This window comes from Apiospora aurea, assembly GCF_038362705.1.
Source record: "Apiospora aurea strain CBS 24483 chromosome Unknown utg000005l_segment0_segment0, whole genome shotgun sequence".
NCBI classification, from domain to species: Eukaryota; Fungi; Ascomycota; class Sordariomycetes; order Amphisphaeriales; family Apiosporaceae; genus Apiospora; species Apiospora aurea.
The window spans coordinates 163,664-183,148 of record NW_027117392.1 but is presented as its reverse complement, the minus strand read 5'-3'; the positions used below and the strand labels follow the sequence as shown (position 1 = coordinate 183,148).

The following is a 19,485-nucleotide window of genomic DNA, read 5'->3' as shown; positions in this document are numbered from 1 at the left end:
CTCCCCCATCCTCCTCCTGTGTTGTGTTTACGTGCTTTGGTCAGATCAGATAAGACTCGGTCGGTTTCATGGTGTGATTGATCGTTCTAAAATTGGGAACACACAAAATGATCAGTAGTTCCGACTTAGCCTCATGTTCCTTCTCGTCTACTCTGACATCGGCCTAGCCTGTTTCCCAAGTCGCGTTCCCGTAGTCTTGACCCTGCAGCCAGCTGCTTTGCCACGTTCGTCTAGCGACGCTGCGTTTTAGCATTGGACAGGATGCTCTGTTACCGCTTCTGGGCTATTGGGAATGCCCAGCCTTGGCCAAGTAGGCGCGGTGGGATGAGGAGGCCAATCCCATGGATGCCTCTCATCTCCTCTTCGCTCAGGAGTAGGCTCATGATACTTCAGATGCATCTCAACGTCACTTGGCATCCATATACAGGTAGGGTTGAGGATCTCGCGCTGTGGGGGACCACTTCTTTGCCTGCTTCTCTCTTCGGCAGGTTGTTTCGGCCTTTGCCGGACCCTTTCTGTTCCCAGTCCGGGGTAGTCACTGGATCCATCATGCTCATCGTGATTCGCTGCCCGGTCCCAACGTCGGAACCAAACATCGAGGCATGCCACTTCATACCCTGGCCCGGACCAGGTTCCTCGGTACACGGTGGCTTGGTTTCAGGACGATTCACTGATGACCCCTGCCAGCTCGCATGCGACCAAACCTATCGAGTACTCCTGTAGCTTTGTTCGAGTAATGATGTGTCGCCAAGCACGGTACTATCGAATACATATATGTTAGATTACGTCTCTTGGGATCTTGGTTCCTGGGTTCTAGTCGTGGTGCGCGCATTCTGGTTCTCGATATTCATCTTTCATTCTCGTAATCTCACTATTATTATAATACATACTCGCTCCGTGAGCTTGAGTCTTTCTTTTGGTTCTGTCTTATCATCATCTAACCCTCTCTCATCGCATCTCGATATACCTATTCCTTCAGTATACCTATTTCACTCCGATCCTTCCCGTGTCCATCCTCTCTTTCCCCCGATCGATCTCTCCCCATCTATTACACAATGGCTTCCAGACTATCATCCTTCGCCTTGCTGGCCATGGCCGCCTCTCCCGTCTTTGGTTTCTGTGGATCACGGACACATCTCCATACACGGGCCGAGGGAGGTGGCGTCGAGGTCGGCACGTTTGGTTACTTCGGCGAAACTGTAAGTTGGCTTCCAGAAGAAGGGGCACTAGTCCCCCTCGTTGGACACACAACTGACTCGGGACATAGGGACCCTTCAAGTGGGCCACGCTGGACGCCGCGAACTCGGCCTGTGCCATGGGCAAGAACCAGTCACCCATTAGCATGGTCGATGGCCAATTCAACGTCATTGGAGCTTCCGAAGTCAAGCTGGAGATCCCAGACGCACCCCAAGGCATCGAATTCGAGAACCTTGGTACCACTATCGAGGGTGTCATGGAGGGCTCCGGCGCCAAGATCAACGTGGGAGGAACCGAGTTTGAAATGAAGCAATTCCATTTCCACCAGCCTAGTGAGCATCTGGACAACGGCACCAGCATGCCCAGTAAGCTTTCCTCCACTCTGACCCAACTACCGGCAACAAGATTCTGACCATGGCCTACAGTGGAGATGCACATGGTCTTCCAGAGTGCTGAGAAGGAGGTCTCTGTCATTGGCGTCTACATTGACATCGACACTGGCGCCAACAGCGATGCTCTCCTGGCCCGCCACCAGGCAATGGCGAACAAACGATTTGCTGCCGGCATGAAGATTATGCCCAGCACCATTACCAACTCCACGGCATCGGCGTCTACCATGCTGGAGACTCTCTTTTCGTCCATTGAGGAAATCAAGGCACCCGGCACGGTGGTCAAGAGCAAGCCTCTCGTCATGTCCGAGCTTGTTGATACCATCAAGACGGGCAACTTCCAGGCGTAGGTCCACCAAGAGCATCCCACTCATATTCCCGACTCTCGATGAAGTTACGGCTCAACTAACACGCGCTTTTTTGTTACGAAAGTTACTCGGGATCCCTGACCACGCCCCCTTGCACCGAAGGTGTCAACTGGATGGTCGCTACGCAGAAGCTGAAGATTTCGACAGCCAGCTACGAGAAGGTCCGCAACGTGGTGAAGTTTAACTCGCGCTTTGCGCAGAACACCCTGGGAGCGTCCAACATGCTCTCGATGGGTGCCGAGACGGTGGCCTCCGTTTCGAAGCCCGCCGCATAAATTCCGCCTGCAAATGAGAGTTTGATGACGAATCTAGACGAGATCACGGAGACAGATTTCCTTAATCATTGTTTACTATATATATATATATATATATATACCCCGCCATAATTCACGACCGGCTGCTGCTAGGGGGTACACTTCATATAAACATATTCGTACTCGCATATGTACACTCACAGCTGAGGCCTAAATGAATATATAGCTCATGCGCCACCAAACGAGGTTTTTTTTCTTCTTCTCTTCTGATATGATCTACTCTTTCCCCGAGAGGCCACTTTTGTGCAAGGGGTGTATCTTGATCTGCCTGTACACACATGAGATTTTCCTCTAACGTTATATAGAAGCTAGCTGCAGGTACAATTTAACCGCGAGGCCGGATAATATGCCAGCTGATATATGCGCTCGTCCTGATCACTCACCTACCAGCCCCCTTAGTCATCTTCTGAAACATTTTTAACCAGGTTTTATATAAGCGCTAGAGGCTACCCTCTTTTAACTAGGCAGCCTTACGAGGGCCCATGCTAAGGAGCTATATAAAAAGTCTTAGGGCTTTTTTATTTAGGATAACTATACGGTTAATAGTGAATATATAACTTAAAACGTACGTTTAAAGATATATAAGTTTATATATTATACTTAAAACTTATTAACCGGCCTTTAAAGTAAAAAAAGAAGAAGGAAAAAAAATATTTAAAGGTATAATAGTTAAATCGTTTTTTAATATTATTTATTTATTTAAGTTTTTAATAACACGTTTATATATTAATTAAATAAATTAATTTATATTAATATTAAAAATATATTAACGTGGTTTACCACTACGCGACGTATATCACTTAGCGACGCACCTTTTTTATTTCTCGACCTTTTTATATAAATTAATTTAATTATAACGCTTAAAATTAATTAAAACCACTCGTTATCCGATTCCTCGCTTAATTTTATATCCTTTTTATATGTTCGCGTATTGTGACCTGTTTCGCCGTAGATATTATAACGCCTTTTACCGGTCGCCCTCCGTTTCGACGAACCCTTATTTTTATTTTTATCGGGCGTTGAACGCTTTTTTTTTGCCTTTTCGTTTTATAGCTGCTAAAATTCCTTAATATTAAAAGCTTTTTTAAGCTGAACTCGCGATTTTTTAGCTCTCCGGCGTTTAAAAAGTATTAAATTAGCTTTCTTTAATATATATATTTTATTACGTATAAAGGTTATTTTATAAGCTATTTTGGTTATACTTTTCGCTATTTAGTCTACCGTATTTAAAATCGGCGTCGGAGAGCTTTTTTAATGGGTAAACACCCTTTTTTTAATATAAGTAGAGTACTTAATTATTTATTAAGGGTTGGACGGCGTTTAAAAGTCGTAAATACTGGCCGTCCTTAGACGGGATAGGTTAAGTATAGGCGTCCGGAGACGCATATTTAGTTTATTAATTATTTTATTAAGGTTATAAGGTATTAAATTAAATACGTTAAATTTAAATTTAATATCAATTTCTATTAGAATAGTAAAATACGCGGTTTTAAAAGTAATAATGAATTCGAGCTTAATAATATAGTTTATAAAAGCCTTAATAAATAGCTCGATTTTTTTCGAATAAATACGTTTTAAAAGCGAATAAAATATTATATCGAAAAGTTAGAGCAAGTGTAATAAATGGGGAGGCATACTAATAATAATAATATTATTATTTTAGTAGTATACTTCGAATTCGGCCGAAATATAGTTTTCGTAGTCGTCGAGAATTAAAAGGCGGTAACGATTTTTCGTTTACGATTTAGTATATTTATCGAAGTGTTTAATTTAATTTAAGCCTGTTTTATTATTAGTTTAACTATTAAAAGTTAGCTTAATTATTTAGTTGCCCGGTAAATCGGTTTTACGGGATTAGTTCGCGAGGTGATATTAACTTTAAATAATTAAAAACGGCGGAATATATTAACCTTACGAATTAATATATTTAATCGCCGTTGCCTATTCCCGATTATTAGGTTAGACCGATTTCGCTTTTTTATGCCGTTTAACGCGTATTACGATAAGTATTAACCCGATTATGCTTATTATAAAGCCGGTTTCGTTAAAATTCTAGATGTTTTCGTTAACGATCTTATATTTCGCTTTTATATTCGCGATTAGCGTAAATTAAATAGAAATAACTTTAGAATTTTTGTAAAAAGCTTTTTAATAATTATATCGACGATTTATTTTAATTTTTAAGTCCGGGTTATAATCGATAAAACGTTTAATTTAATATTTATCGACGCGGTCGCCGCCGCGCGACGCGGTAAGGAAATTAGCTATATTTTTTATACTAGTAAAATTAAGAGGCATTTTTCGGATATTTAAATTAATTATATATTTACAAAGTATCTTTTTTTTAATTAAATTTATTTTACGTTGTTTCGGTCGGATTTTACGTTTTAAAGTTCGGCCGTAAATTCGATAACGTAAAGTTAATTCGGGTATATTATAAGCTTTTATTATTACTTTTTAATTTATTTAATTCGGTTCGTTTCGTATCGCTTAAATTATTAAAACTATTCGATCTTTTTGGGATTAATTAAGTATTATAGTTATAGAGGTATTACGCGTTAAAGTTTAATTATATTAGAATTAAATTAAGGTGCGTCGCTAAGTGATATACGTCGCGTAGTAGTAAACCACGTTAAATACTTTACTCGTTTATTTTAATATAAATATAAAAAGAGTATTTATTTAAAATAAAGTTACGTAGCTAATCTTTATTAAAGTTAATGCACGTAAATTAATTAATTACTCGATATAGTGCTTTATGTATTACTACTTTACCCTTCGCATTATATTAAAGTTAACTTTCTTTTCTCCTTTCTTTTTTTCCTTTTTAGCTTAATATATTTTAATTTCACCTAATTAATTAATTTCGTATAACGTGGTTTACTATTATACGATATATATTACTTAGCGACGCACTTTTTCCACTTCTCGATTCTTTTATATAAATTAATTTAATTATAACGTTTAAAATTAATTAAAACTACTCGTTATTCGATTCTTTACTTAATTTTATATCTTTTTTATATATTTATATATTATAACTTATCTCGCCGTAAATATTATAACGCTTTTTACCGATCGCCCTCCGTTTTAATAAACCCTTATTTTTACTTTTATTAAGCGTTAAATACTTCACTTTTACTTTTTCGTTTTATAGTTATTAAGATTCCTTAATAATAAAGGCTCTTTTAAACTAAACTCGCGACTTTTTAGCTCTCCGGCGTTTAAAAAATATTAAATTAACCTCTTTTAATATATATATCTTATCGTGTATAAAGGTTATTTTATAAGTTATTTTAATTATACCCTTCGCTATTTAATCTATTATATTTAAAATCGGCGTTAAAAAGCTTTTTTAATAGATAAATACCCTCTTTTCAATATAAATAAAGTGCTTAATTATTTATTAAGGGTTAAATAACGTTTAAGGGTTATAGGTACTAGTTATCCCTAAATAAAATAAGTTAAGTATAAGTATTCGAAGATATATATTTAGCTTATTAATTACTTTATTAAGGTTATAAAGTATTAAATTAAATGCGTTAAATCTAAATTTAATATTAACTTCCGTAAAAATAATAAAATATATAGCTTTAAAAGCGATAAAAAACTTAAGCTTAATAATATAGTTTATAAAAACCTTAATAAATAGCTCGATCTTTTTCGAATAAACACGCTTTAAAAGTAAATAAAATACTATAACGTGGTTTACCACTACGCGACGCATATTACTTAGCGACGCACCTTAATTTAATTCTAATATAATTAAACTTTAACGCGTAATACCTTTATAACTATAATGCTTAATTAATCTTAAAAAGATCGGATAGTTTTAATAATTTAAGCGACACGAAACGGACCGAGTTAAATAAGCTAAAGAGCAGTAGTAAAAGCTTATAATATACCGAAATTAATTTTACGCTATCGAATTTACGGCCGAACTTTAAAACGCGAAATCCGACCGAAACGACGTAAAATAAATTCAATTAAAAAAAAGTACTTCGTAAACATATAATTAATTTAAATATTCGAAAGATGCCTCTCGATTTCGTTAGTGTAAAAAATATAGTTAATTTTTTTACCGCGTCGCGCGGCGGCGACCGCGTCGGTAAGTATTAAGTTAAGCGTTTTATTAATTATAACCTAAACTTAAAAACTAAAATAAATCGTCGGTACGATTATTAAAAAGCTTTTTATAAAGATTTTAAAATTATTTTTATTTAGTTTACGCTAATCGCGAATATAAAGGCGAAATACGGGATCGTTAACGAAAATATTTAGAATTTCGACGAAACCGGCTTTATAATAAATATAATCGGGTTAATATTTATCGTAATACGCGCCGAGCGGCGTAAAAAAGCGAAGTCGGTTTAATTTAATAATCGGGAATAAATAACGGCGATTAAATATATTAATTCGTAAGGCTAGTATATTCCGCCGTTTTTAATCGTTTAAAGTTAATATTACCTCGTGAACTAGTCCCGCGAAACCGATTTACCGGGCGATTAAGTAATTAAGCCGATTTTTAATAGTTAAATTAATAACGAGACAGGCTTAAATTAGATTAAATACTTCGATAAATATATTAGATCGTAAACGAAAGGTCGTTACCGCCTCTTAATTCTCGACGGTTACGAGAGTTATATTTTAGCCGAATTCGAGGTATATTACTAGAATAACGATATTATTATTATTAGTATATTTCCTTATTTATCGTATTTATTTTAACTTTTCGATATAATACTTTATTCGCTTTTAAAACGTGTTTATTCGAAAGAAATCGAGTTATTTATTAAGGCTTTTATAAACTATATTATTAAGCTTAAGCTTTTTATTACTTTTAAAGCCGTGTATTTTATTATTTTTACGGAAGTTAATATTAAATCTAAATTTAACGTATTTAATTTAATACCTTATAACCTTAACGAGGTAATTAATAAGCTAAATATATATCTCCGGACGCTTATATTTAACTTATCTCGTTTAAAGACGGCTAATACTTATAACCTTTAAACGCCGTTTAACCCTTAATAAATAACTAAATATTTTATTTATATTAAAAAAGGGTGTTTACCTATTAAGGAAGCTCTTCGACGTCGATTTTAAATACGGTAGATTAAATAACGAAGGGTATAATTAAAATAGCTTATAAAATAACCCTTATACGCGATAGGATATATATACTAGAGGAGGTTAATTTAATATTTTTTAAGCGCCGAAGAGCTAAAAAATCGCGAGTTTAACTTAAAAAAGCCTTTATTATTAAGGAATTTTAATAACTATAAGATAAAAAAGTAAAAAAAGAAGCGTTTAACGCCCGATAAAAGTGAAAATAGGGGTTTATCGAAGCGAAAGGCGACCGGTAAAAGGCGCTATAGTGTTTACGGCGAGATAAGTTATAATGCGCGAATATATAAAAAGGATATAAAATTAAATAAAGAATCGAATAACGAGTAATTTTAATTAATTTTAAGCATTATGGTTAAATTAATTTATATAAAAGGGTTAAGAAATAGAAAAGGTGTATTACTAAGTAATATATATCACGTAGTAATAAACTATATTAACTTTAAGGCGGTTTATTAAATAAGAGGGTAATTCGTAATATATCTTATTTTAAGCGTAGCTATCTTTTATAAATTATAAAGATAAGGCTTACCGGCTCTTAGTTTACTTATAAAGAGGTTATTAAACAGGACTATCTAGTATAATAATTATGCCGGGTCCGGGTTAAGGTAGGACTCTTTATATCTAGCATATCGTTTCGTGCAGTCACCTCGCGCCAACAGATATTGTTAGTTTCAAGCGCTGTAGGCTCTCATCACAACAAGATATATCATGTCTATTCCTGTGTGGCAATACCGAGGTCACGGCAGCATCTCGAGAATCTCTTATCTTTATAGCACGAGGGCCAAGCGAAGGTGCAATGCCTATATGGAATACGGCGAACAAGAGTCTTCTGGTAAAATGGCATAGTTATCGTGTCTTTAGGGCAACAGATACGTTGAATAAGACTCGCCGTTTTATTTCTAATATTATGAATTACTTCCTATCTAGATATTTTATTATGTTCATGAAAGTAAGGTACATGTAACTCGTAACGGGCATAAACAGCATCTATAATCTAACATCCCCCTCTGCTGTCAAACGGGCTTTCCCGTTTCTCCCCAAGTGTGAACTCGATTGCGTAGATTTTACGCCGAAGGGCTCTGGGACTCAAACAGAGCGTGCATCTTCTCCTCGTCGTAGCCCGCGTTCAGAGCGAGCATGAGCGTGTACCGCGCCTTCTGGGGGTTCAGGAAACCGCCACCGTACCCGACCGACTGGGTGTCGACGTAGCCGTCCGTGGTGCGGCGCGAGAAGACGATGGCGGTGCCGTGGTCCTCAATTAGCTGCTTGAGGGCCTTCTGTCCCGGCTTGGTCCAGCTGCCGGCGCCCATGCCGGTGCAGATGAGGCCCTTGGCGCCGTCGGCAACGGCAGCGGCCGCCAGGTTGGGGTCGAGGCCCTGGTAGCCGTAGAGGACGTCGACCTGGGGCAGCGCGTCGGCCTCGGTCGCGGTGACGTTGAAGTAAGGGCGGCCGATGGGCAGGGCGGGCTCAAAGTAGAAGATGGGCTTGATGTCGAGCATGTAGCCCAAGAACCCCTGCTCGGCGGACTTGAAGGTGTCGGGCGCGTTGGCCTGCGTCTTGGTGGTGTAGTAGGCGCTCGCGATGCGGTCGTTGAGGACGACCATGACGCCGCGGCGCGCGGCCGCGGGCGAGGCGGCGACGGTGACGGCCTCGAGCAGGTTGATGGGCCCGTCGGCGCTGATGGCGGTGGCGGGCCGCATGGAGCCGACGACGACGACGGGCTTGTCGGAGCGGAGGGTGACGTCGAGGAAGTAGGCCGTCTCCTCGAGCGTGTCGGTGCCGTGGGTGACGACGACGCCCTGGACCTCGGGCTTGTCGAGCTCGGCCTGGACCTGCTGGGTCAGGTTCAGCAGCAGCGCCGGCGTCATCTCCGAGGAGCCGACGTTGGCGAACTGGACGCCGGACGGGTTCGAGACGTTCCAGAGCTGCGGCACCGCGTCGATCAGGACCTCGACGCCTAGGGCGCCGGCCTCGTAGCCGGTCGTCTGGTCGCTCGACCCGGCGCTGCCGGCGATGGTGCCTCCGGTCGCGAAGATGGTGATGTTGGGTCGGCTGGCATTGAAATGGCCCGTCTCACGGCCTAGCAACACAGGGCTGGGAGGAGCAGGGATGGGGGATGCAAGCGCAAGGCTAGCCCCGAGGCCTACGAGAAGTTTGATAGACACCATGTTGCTGTGGAGGAGTCCCGATTCTGGCGAGATTGACTTATAAGGGAGCCGATGAGTTGCTTGACCAGGAATCTCACTCAGGGCGGCTGTAGCGCCTTATATATCTGGAATCGTGAAAAGTAAAGAAAAAGAATGAAGAAAAACAGGCGTCATCCCCGAATTGTGCTCGACGAGTTATCCCTGGTAGCGGAGATAGGGCTTTTGCTCCATGCTACTGACACCGACAAGCCGGGGTGGTGTGGTAAGACAAGAGATGCCTTATCGGCCACATGGCAGCCTGACCCTGCCGTCGCTGGCGAGGACCCCCCGCTGACAGGCAGAGACTATGCCAGAGACGGGAATTTGAAAGTGCCAGCGGAGCCTCCCGGCGGCGGGGGCTGGGTATCGCAGAGTGGGTTATCGGACCGGCCGGTTCTCCGAAAGCTGAATAGTTGCTTATCTTTATTGACCTGGCCGCTTGGCAGCCGAGTCGGTCAGCTGTGTTTCCACACTACGTCGACAGGTTGAATGCCGATCGGTTCGCAGTTTTGCAGTGTATGGCCGGAGAAGCCGATGTCGCCCATTACCTAATTCACTCCTGATCTACCCAGTTTTGTCATTGGGCTGGCTCGAGATGGACCATATGGCATAAATCTTCTCGAAGCCAAGGCCTGATGCATTTGATTGCCAAGATGCCAAGATTATTGATTGAAAGGGTGGGATATACCAGACCGATCAAGCATACCTTGCGCAATTCCTACTTATATAAAATAAGTCCGAGACTGACTGCCTGCCTGGAGGAGATAGAAGCAGATATCCTGCAAGCTGTCAGTGTTTACTGGACTCAAACATGATGGCAGGCGTACAGGGAAGCGACGGTGCAGTGCAGGAGCCCAGAAGCCTGGTTTCTATTAGTCTTGCTTCCCCGCGCCCCCTTCCACACCCCTCCATCCCCCCGCATTATCACGCGTCGTCACCCTTACGCGAGCTATGAGGCATTTGGTGCAAATGTGGTGAGAGGGGGAGAAGAGAATATGGACCAACTCCATCGAAGCAACAGCCTATGCCGAGTTTCCCAATTATCGATAGTGGGCAGTAAGAACGGGACGGACCTGGATGGCCAACACATGTCAGCAGCAGGGCGTATAAGAAGACGGAGGCGCAAACTGCTACCCAATAGTCCATGCAGTCAGTCCATGACATGCATCTCTCTCTTGGCTGATGACCGGTCATTCGAGAATCGTTCTGGGGCACGCATGATGACAGCCTCTCCGGCAGGCTGTTGCAGGTATAAAAACACGCTCAACACCCCCCCTCATTCCAGACCAGAGACTTTTGCTACCTAGCTAACACCACAGGGTGAAGGGTCTACATCCGGTGAAGCACACCAGCTGGCATAATTGTATGAAACCCCCCGCCGTGCCTGCGCGCACACATTGCTCCCTAGGTAGATCCTTCGAAATGGATAACTTTGCTACCTACCCGAGCCTGCGGAACAAGACAGTGCTCATCACCGGTGGCGCCGAGGGCATCGGTGCAGCTGCAGTCGAGCTGTTTTGCAGGCAAGGCTCCAAGGTCGTCTTCTTCGACTACTCGGAGAGCTCGGCGGCTAAGTTGCTGGAGCACGTCAAAGGCATTCCAGGTGCATCGCAACCCCAGTTCCTGCACTGCGACGTAACCGACCTGGACCAGCTCAAAAAATGTGCCGAGGCGACCCTGGCCGAGCATGACGCGGTCGACGTGCTCATCAACAACGCCGCTGCTGCCGGCGCCAGTGCCCGGGTGCCGACCGCGGGCGTGACGCCCGAGTCGTTCGACCAGGACATCAACGTCAACCTGCGCCACCAGTTCTTCCTGACGCAGCACGTCGTGCCGTCGATGAAGGGGCGAGGGTCGGGCAGCATCATCAACATGGGGTCCATCACGTGGCGCATCCCGGCCACCGACGTGCCGGTCTACACGACGGCCAAGGCGGCTGTCATGGGCATGACGCGGATGCACAGCCGAGAGTTTGGCGAGTTTGGGATCCGGGTGAACTCAATCATGCCCGGGTCCATTGCGACGCAGCGGCAGATCGACGAGGTGCTCACCAAGGAGTACGAGGACTTGACGCTGAAGGCCCAGTGCCTGAAAAGGGTATTGGTGCCCGCGGAGGTCGCTGGGCTGATGCTGTTCCTGGCGGCCGATGATTCTAGCGCCATCACGGGAGGCAGCCATGTTGTCGATGGTGGATGGGTCGGTGATACTTAAGGAGATATACATATGTATGGACTATGGTTTCAGTCGCCTTCCCCGTGCCGTCATTTTGCTGCATGCTCTTCTGAGTTTTGGCCCAGGCTTTGGATATGAATGAGAGACATTCAGTTGGACCAGGGCCCATGAGCAAAGACGCACGTATGTATGTATCTTCAGTCGGCCGAACATCGAGAATCTTGGACTAGCAATTACGAAACAGGGGAGATGCTTGACATTAGTGATATATGTATATATACACACATGCATTATATGAATACGGGCAGTTGTATGGTTTTTCCAGGCAGGAGACAGGCTGTAATTGAAGGAGTTTGCTATCAAGGTGCACATTGATTTCCACCAACCATACTGCTACATGAAACAGAGCCCGAAGGCGGTGAAGGCCAGATTGCCTTTTCCGTCTGACAGCGCCCCAAAAAACCAGGTTAGCAGCTGAACTCTGCCTGTAGCCTGTCGCCCTGCCTGTAGGTACCTGGAAGGTTAGCGCCCCGAGCAGCCCATTGCCCCATCATCAGCAGAGATCGACTGACCCATGGATGGCACTGGTTTTAGTGATTCTAGGGGCCGAGAATCGAGATGAGACCCTGAAAGTTGACTTTCGGCTAGTACCTGGCGATGGAATTAATGGAATTAACGAATGGAATACGGGATACCTCGGACGATTGAACGGGAGACAGGTCCCCACGAACTGTTTCATCATGATGCCGCCAGCTCAATAAGCTTTGGCTTCCTTCTCCGCGACACAGACTTCCGCTCATTTAATCTTTCTCCTGTATCCCTTTTTCTCGCTCAACTCGCCATTTAAACACCGCTGTTGCAACACAATCCCTCCTACTCCTGCCAGGGAGTAAAGTACAATTAGTTCGACGGAGACGAAAACGATAGTGGTCCAACAGAACGACCGACTAGCTTTCTACGATGGCGCGCCATATCTCCATGGTCGTCATGCTGGCGGTCGCCGCATTCCTCGGCCTGACCTTCATGATGTCCTCGCGGGTCCGGACGGATAGTGTACCACAAGTCTTCACCCCGCCACCCAACGGCGGAAAGGCAGCGCCGCCAGCCGCAGCCGCAGCTGTGTCCGACTCGAAGATGGAAGGCATCGACCTGTCCAGCAGCGTCATCTCTGGCGGCGTTATTGCGCCGAAGCTCGAGAACGCGACAATCAAGTAGGTGGCAATCTTTCCATGGTCGCAGCACGTCAATTATTAGATTGCTAACGAAGTCCTTCCATTACTTGCAGGGCGGAGCTTGGCCGTGCCTCGTGGAAGCTGCTGCACACGATGATGGCGCGATTCCCGGACAAGCCGACCGAAGACGACTCGCTGGCGCTCAAGACGTACATGCAGCTGTTCTCGCGCCTCTACCCGTGCGGCGACTGCGCGCGGCACTTCCAGGGCCTCCTGAAGAAGTACCCGCCGCAGGTCAGCTCGCGCAACGCCGCCGCCGGTTGGGCGTGCTTCATGCACAACCAGGTCAACGAGCGGCTCCACAAGCCGCTCTTCGACTGCAACAACATCGGCGACTTCTACGACTGCGGCTGCGGCGACGAGGACAAGGACAAGGACAAGGATAAGAACAAGGACAAGAAGAAGGAAGGCGCTCCTACCGAGCTGAAGCTGGAGAAGGACTCGTAAGTGCCCACCCTCCCCTTGCCGTTTCTGCGCAATGGCTCCCTCGTACAGCGACTGACATATCCGGCAGACCTAAGGCTTGATTAATGCAAGCAGTATATACCACTACGGTGTATGTGCACCATTAGAGCATGGCGAGCGGCGTTAGGTTCTTGGATATTTGATATTTAGTAGGGGATGTATCTATTATTGTCGTATTTGCTATTTCTTGTATACATAGAGTATCACGGTCAATCCAAGTCGCCCTTGAGCACTTGCTCATGGGCATTGGCATGTATGTATGAATGCTTCTGCCGTTGTCAATAGGGCGATTCTTAAGACGACATATCGTAGAAATGGAGGCCAACTCCAGCTCCAAGCCGCATACATAGCTACATCTGAGTAAGAAGAATGAAACCAGATAGCACCAGAAACTCGCCATCAATTGATCGTCCTTCAACCGCACATCAATTGATCAGTTGCATGTGAATGGGAGGTAGCCTTGTACAGTACGTAACAGTGCACGGACCATGAGCTGGGCAGGGCTGCAGTGTCATAATTGGTGAGCTAACGCGTCTGGAGCTGCCTGAGCTCAACGACCGACCTCAAGCTTCCAGGCGGGCGAGGCAGGCTACATATCGGTTTCCCGCTTTCCACCACCAGAATATCCAAGCAACAACGCATCCCCCACGCATCGACCTACGGCGATTTGACGATTGAAACGGTTCTCTTGCACGGCAAAACCCAGCAAAGAAAGCCATTTACGAGCCGACCAAGATGGAGTTCGGCAACACAGGCGTCCTGAACGAAGGTACGATGCACACACACCCCGGGCTTGGTCAGCCTCGTGCGAGGGAATCTACGGAGTTGCTGATACAAGCCATGCAATAGATGGCATCCACGTCGATATGGATAGACTAAAGAAGGGAGAAGTCAAGTAAGCCCCTCCCGTGCCGCCATATACTGTAATCATCATGCTAACGTACTGCCTACCAGCCTTGGAACTTCCATGTGAGTCCTCGTGACTGCAAACAGGCCAGCGATGGGCACTAACAAACTACGCAGCATGGCGGTCACATTCAAGGATGGCGTTATCCTTGGTGAGCATCCCACGGCGTTTGTCGCATGACGACAGTTCGTCTTTTGGAAGACTCGTAGCTAACTGGAGTTTCTAGGTGCCGATTCCAGAACCACGACCGGAGCGTACATTGCGAACCGAGTGACAGACAAGCTTACCAGAGTCGCCGACACGATCTGGTGCTGCCGATCCGGCTCGGCGGCTGACACACAGGCCGTGGCCGACATTGTCCAGTACCAGCTGGGCATGTTCCACATGCGCAATGGCAAGCCCCCGACCACGCAGACTGCCGCTGCCATCTTCCAGGAGATATGCTACTCCAACAAGGACCGCCTGAGGTGGGTGCCCTGTTCCCTTTATACATGTCGATACCAGACGAGGATGGACGAGTTGCAATACCTTGACAGGACTGACACGATTATCCAAATAGTGCTGGACTTATCATCGCCGGATGGGACGAGCGACACGGTGGCCAGGTCTACTCCATCCCCCTGGGTGGCTCATTACACAAGCAATCCTATGCTATCGGCGGTTCCGGCTCAACATACATCTACGGTTACTGCGATGCGAACTGGAGGGAAGGTATGGAGGAGGCGGATGCGGTCGCGTTCGTCAAGGGTGCGCTCTCCGAGGCCATCAAGTGGGACGGCAGCTCCGGCGGTGTTATTCGCATGGTTGTGCTCACCAAGGAAGGAGCCGACCGGCACTTGTATCTCCCCGACGAGAAGTACGAGGTGCGACACCAGTAAGGGCTGCAAAACAAACCCCGGCTCATGAGGCTCGATTATGGGACAAATATGGTTGACGAGAGATGTCGACGTGTATAATATCTATCATGGCAGCTTGTGCGCCGACGAAGGTGTCACTTCATGCCCCTCGCCCGCACATCTATGGAGATGACGAGACACCAATAGAATCGAGCTGATCCGAGAAGATATGCACTGGCTTTTACTACCTGTATCATTTCATTTGCACGGTACAACTTTACCGGAGTGATGGTTGGCATCCACTCATACGCAGGCTGAAGGGCATGTGGCAGTACGAGATTGAGTTGCGGGCTTATCGGATTTTCCAGGGCAGGGATATGAGGCACACGCAACAAGCGGTGAATGTGTCTGTTTGCAGCGACGAACCAACGACAACCTTGCCTATACTCACGAGATAGTGCTGAGTTTTCGTGCGATGCGCGGGATGCCAGTCAGGGAGGATGCAGCATCGGGTCCTGCGAATCGGATCTTGAAGGTAAGGCCTCTCTGTCATCATAGTTTTTGCTAGGAAGCGACCCGTGCCGCAATCGATAGGTAATGTACAGGTAGGTTAGCGTTGTCTGTGGCATGCATTGTATATCCCTCAGGCCTATGTGGTCATCTGTTGTCGAACAGCTTACATGGAGGCATTATATATACAGCCTTGTGTCTTAACGTCTATTGTCTTTGTGACAGCATGGTCCTTAATCTGATGTCGAGTTGCCGGTCAAGGTGCAAAAGAGAAGGCAGAATTCGAGTCGACAATTTTGTTCCCACTATGCAGCCCTGCGATGACGAAGCCGGGGGTCTTTGAGACGAAGAATGGGCAGATGAGCCGATGTGATGGGTCGAGCCTGGGAACCGGATTGCATGGGATGCATGTCCTGAGAAGACATCTATAGGTAACACGCATGTATGCGCGATGTTCCTGAAGTTGGTTTTTCGGCCTTTTACTTTCCTGATTAATGGAACATTACCCGGAACAGGTGACTCTGATTTTCTTTTCTTCCAGGCTTGCTACAAGTATATTCGCCTCCCGCTGTTGCGTTGCATTGCTGCATTGAAACCTGAGGAAGTTCAAGCAACCACCCTTCTGCAGGCGAGATATGATGCAATCAGGGTGACTAGGCAGGCACCCGGCGGTCGGGGGGGGAACAGTTCACAGCGAAAAGGCCAAGGAGCATGTGTGCGCTAGATGGACACTCATTGGTCGAGCGCCAAAGGGGGCGCTCGGGCCGGGAGGCCAGCGATTCAAGTAGATCATGCCTAAGTACATATGTAAGTAGTCTTGTATTGACCTGGATACTGTATTCTTACCTTCATTCTAATTGCTCATACGTAGACCCTGGGGGATGGATGTACAATGGGGGGTTATCAAGTGTCAGACCGCACGGTGGACAAGGCGTGGGAGAGATGCATGTCGTGTATCGACGAGAGCGTGGGATGATTCAAGGAGGAGGAGGGGGGAAGACGGCGGAGGGCTGGAGTGGAGTGGGACTGGGACGTGGCGGCAAATGCGATTAGCACTGCCGCTTGGCTTGCGTACCTCCCTCTTTCTCCCCATCTTCGAGGGCCAGCGAAGCAAGGAGGTACCTACATGGCAATTGATGTCCAGGAGCCCAGGAACTAGGCACTAGGGAGCGCAGGCCGGTGGAGGCGTTGCCGGACACTGACAGGCTAGCAGGTCCCATGTGCGTGGGATGGTGGAACCCCAGGGTAGATATCTTTTTTGGAGGCCATTCCGAATGCGATTTGGCGGCAACCCTGGCACCACCATTCCCCCAAGGCGCCCAAGCTGGCAAAGGGCATGCATGCCTTTCGGGCCTGGCTGAATGGACGGAAATCCGCAACCACCCCCTGTGGCGGCCATTCCGCGCGGGTTTTCCAACTCGAATCTCTGGATTGGGCGTTCGGTGAACCGTTTGGATCAAGAAGGCACCTAAGGCTAGGGGGCGCCTGGGAAGGAATAACGAATGAGTCTAATGAGTCGGAGTCGGACGCTGTGTTGTTGAGATGACAGACAGCGTCTAGTACCAGCCGCACGTCTCTTCTCGCTTCCCGGCATCCTGATTGAACCCGGCGGGCGGGTGTGTCAGTTGAATTGGGCAGGCAAATCTGCAACGGACGACCCTCCGTCCAACGTGTTTTGGTTCCAATTCCTCCGGTGTCGACGCAGGTCGCTCGCAGTACCATTACCTTGGGACCCCGTGAGACTACATGACCTACTAAGATTGCCGGTGCAGTTCAGAAGCCGTTCGAGAAGGTGGCTGCTGTGCTTAGACATCTCCTAACCTATCTGCCGCATCGAAATGATGCCCGCATAGACGACGAGACCCTGACCCTGGCGCGGGACGTATGGCGCAGTATGGGATCTCCCATTCGATGAATCCAAACAGACATCAGTACTCGCTCAAATTGCCAGGTAGGTACCCGGAGTAGAAACAAGCAATGAGGCAATGCCTCAATGTCTCAATGTCTCAATGACACGAGTCGAACGCCAGCGAATAGGTATCGATATCGAAAATCGATAGTGGTTCAGGTTCTCGCAAGGCCTATCTTGCCTGGCCATGTAACGGCAAGTATAGAACATGGTTAGTGCTGTGTCGTCGTAATGCCCATAGGCAAATTAGGGTCTGAGCTAGTTGCCCAAGTTACCTGATGGTTCCCAGCCTAGGTTACTTACACGAACCCCTCAGCGACACAACGATACTGCTGCACTGGTATCGTTCTGGTCCGTGACGCTATTCCGTAAGATAAAGAGATACCTAGTCTCCCCTAGGCTCATCGATCACCCATCGTTGTTTTTCCCAAGCCAGGGTTCTAGATGGTTGAGCAAGGGGACTGACGCAGTCCTACCTTATTCTTTAGGTACAGTACATACCTAGGTATATACATGTACACAGCCTTCAGCCCACCTCACCTTGGGTCTGGTCCATCAATCGACGAGAGAGAGATCTAGGTAATCCAGCTATCTCTCTCCTATCTCTTGCAGCAAGCAAGCACACACGCACGACCCAGGGTCTGGCTTGCTTGCTTTTGCGGCGATGTATTTGTCTCTGATCCGCGGGCGAGCTAAATTCCACGTGCGGTAGCATGTAACTAAAACAAGGTTGACTGACCCGCCGCAGCAGCCTGCCTAATAAATTGAGAAGATGCTGGATTGGGTTGCTATGGGTAAAGTACCTAGGTAGACGGGAGTCATAGAGCACCGCAGACAGCGCAGCGCGCGCAGAGAGCAGAGAGCACAGAGCATAAAGCACAGCACACACAGCCCAGGCGATTGCGACGTGGAAGGCTAATAACCTCAACTTGTTACTCCAGGTACCTCGATGTAATTCGCTGGTCTGCCTGGGTTTGGCAGGCAGGGCGCGCTGTTCAATGCCACATGCATTTGACCATCTCCAGCCCTCCAAGCATGCAATCTTGTCCCGATTCAACTTCCGGTTTATTCCTTCGCAACGCACACCGCATCGCAGTGATTCTACGGAGGTCGTCGGTCGGTCGGTAGGGAAGGATTCCCACGCCATACTCCTACGCGGTTGAGGTACGGTCGAGTCCAGTTTTTGCCGAAGGGGGTTTCAACATCAAGTGTTTTGTTTTGTGTTTTGTCTATTTAAATCTGCCTGGGAGGAGACAGGCAGACAGGCCCGGTTTGGCAGGTAGGCCCGCGAAGCACACCGGCAGGAAGGTTCATGGAAGTGACTTGAAGTAAGTACCCTTTTCAGGCGTGGCTTCCCATTAATTCCCCTTCCCACTCTCCCTCTCTTCCTCGCGCCTCCTGTTGCTGTTGCCGGAGCCCACTCGCTGGTGGCTACGCGATTCGCCCTCCTTTGTTGTTGCTTGTCGCATCGCGGCCCGCAGGGTTTATGTCATAACGAGTGGCATCGGAGCGCATCGCACATATTGCTTGATGAATGATTGATTTGCCCTGACGTATTGTACGTCCACCACCCTGATTCAAAACAACCTTCGCCGCCACCGCCCGACGACGCTACGCTACCGCGGCGCTACCTCATCACCCCAAGCCCAAGCCCAAGCCCAAGACCAAGCTGGCCAGCATCCATCCATCCAGCATCACCCTCCCTTCTGGCTCTGCTCCTCTGCTCCTCTTGCTAGACCTGTCTTGCGCTTCGCCGCCCTCTCTCAGTGGTTGTACTTTATCTCCACCGCCGTACAAATTCGGGGTCCTCATCCATCTCGAACCCACCACCACCCACCCCTACCCAAAACTTCCGATCAATCACAGTTCC

General features: G+C 46.9%; 5 protein-coding genes across 5 annotated transcripts; 4 read left to right on the top strand and 1 right to left on the bottom strand.

The window, feature by feature from the left end:
- Nucleotides 1-1,055: 1,055 nt before the first annotated feature.
- PG986_006645 (uncharacterized protein) lies at nt 1,056-2,229 on the top strand (the record flags this gene model as incomplete). Its single annotated transcript, XM_066842867.1, has 4 exons — nt 1,056-1,199; nt 1,268-1,562; nt 1,623-1,932; nt 2,019-2,229. 4 exons carry the CDS (start codon nt 1,056-1,058, stop codon nt 2,227-2,229), a joined length of 960 nt encoding a protein of 319 aa, XP_066698979.1.
- A 6,233-nt stretch (nt 2,230-8,462) lies between these two features.
- PG986_006644 (L-asparaginase 1) lies at nt 8,463-9,566 on the bottom strand (the record flags this gene model as incomplete). Its single annotated transcript, XM_066842866.1, has 1 exon — nt 8,463-9,566. The coding sequence occupies one exon, from the start codon at nt 9,564-9,566 to the stop codon at nt 8,463-8,465; it is 1,104 nt and encodes a 367-aa protein (XP_066698978.1).
- Nucleotides 9,567-11,006: 1,440 nt separating this feature from the next.
- PG986_006643 (uncharacterized protein) lies at nt 11,007-11,795 on the top strand (the record flags this gene model as incomplete). Its single annotated transcript, XM_066842865.1, has 1 exon — nt 11,007-11,795. The coding sequence occupies one exon, from the start codon at nt 11,007-11,009 to the stop codon at nt 11,793-11,795; it is 789 nt and encodes a 262-aa protein (XP_066698977.1).
- A 921-nt stretch (nt 11,796-12,716) lies between these two features.
- On the top strand, nt 12,717-13,435 carry PG986_006642 (FAD-linked sulfhydryl oxidase ERV2; the record flags this gene model as incomplete). Its single annotated transcript, XM_066842864.1, has 2 exons — nt 12,717-12,967; nt 13,042-13,435. 2 exons carry the CDS (start codon nt 12,717-12,719, stop codon nt 13,433-13,435), a joined length of 645 nt encoding a protein of 214 aa, XP_066698976.1.
- Nucleotides 13,436-14,188: 753 nt separating this feature from the next.
- On the top strand, nt 14,189-15,238 carry PG986_006641 (uncharacterized protein; the record flags this gene model as incomplete). The annotated part of the gene is made up of 6 exons (XM_066842863.1): nt 14,189-14,222; nt 14,303-14,348; nt 14,408-14,422; nt 14,477-14,511; nt 14,587-14,827; nt 14,920-15,238. 6 exons carry the CDS (start codon nt 14,189-14,191, stop codon nt 15,236-15,238), a joined length of 690 nt encoding a protein of 229 aa, XP_066698975.1.
- Between the last annotated feature and the right edge of the window lie 4,247 nt (nt 15,239-19,485).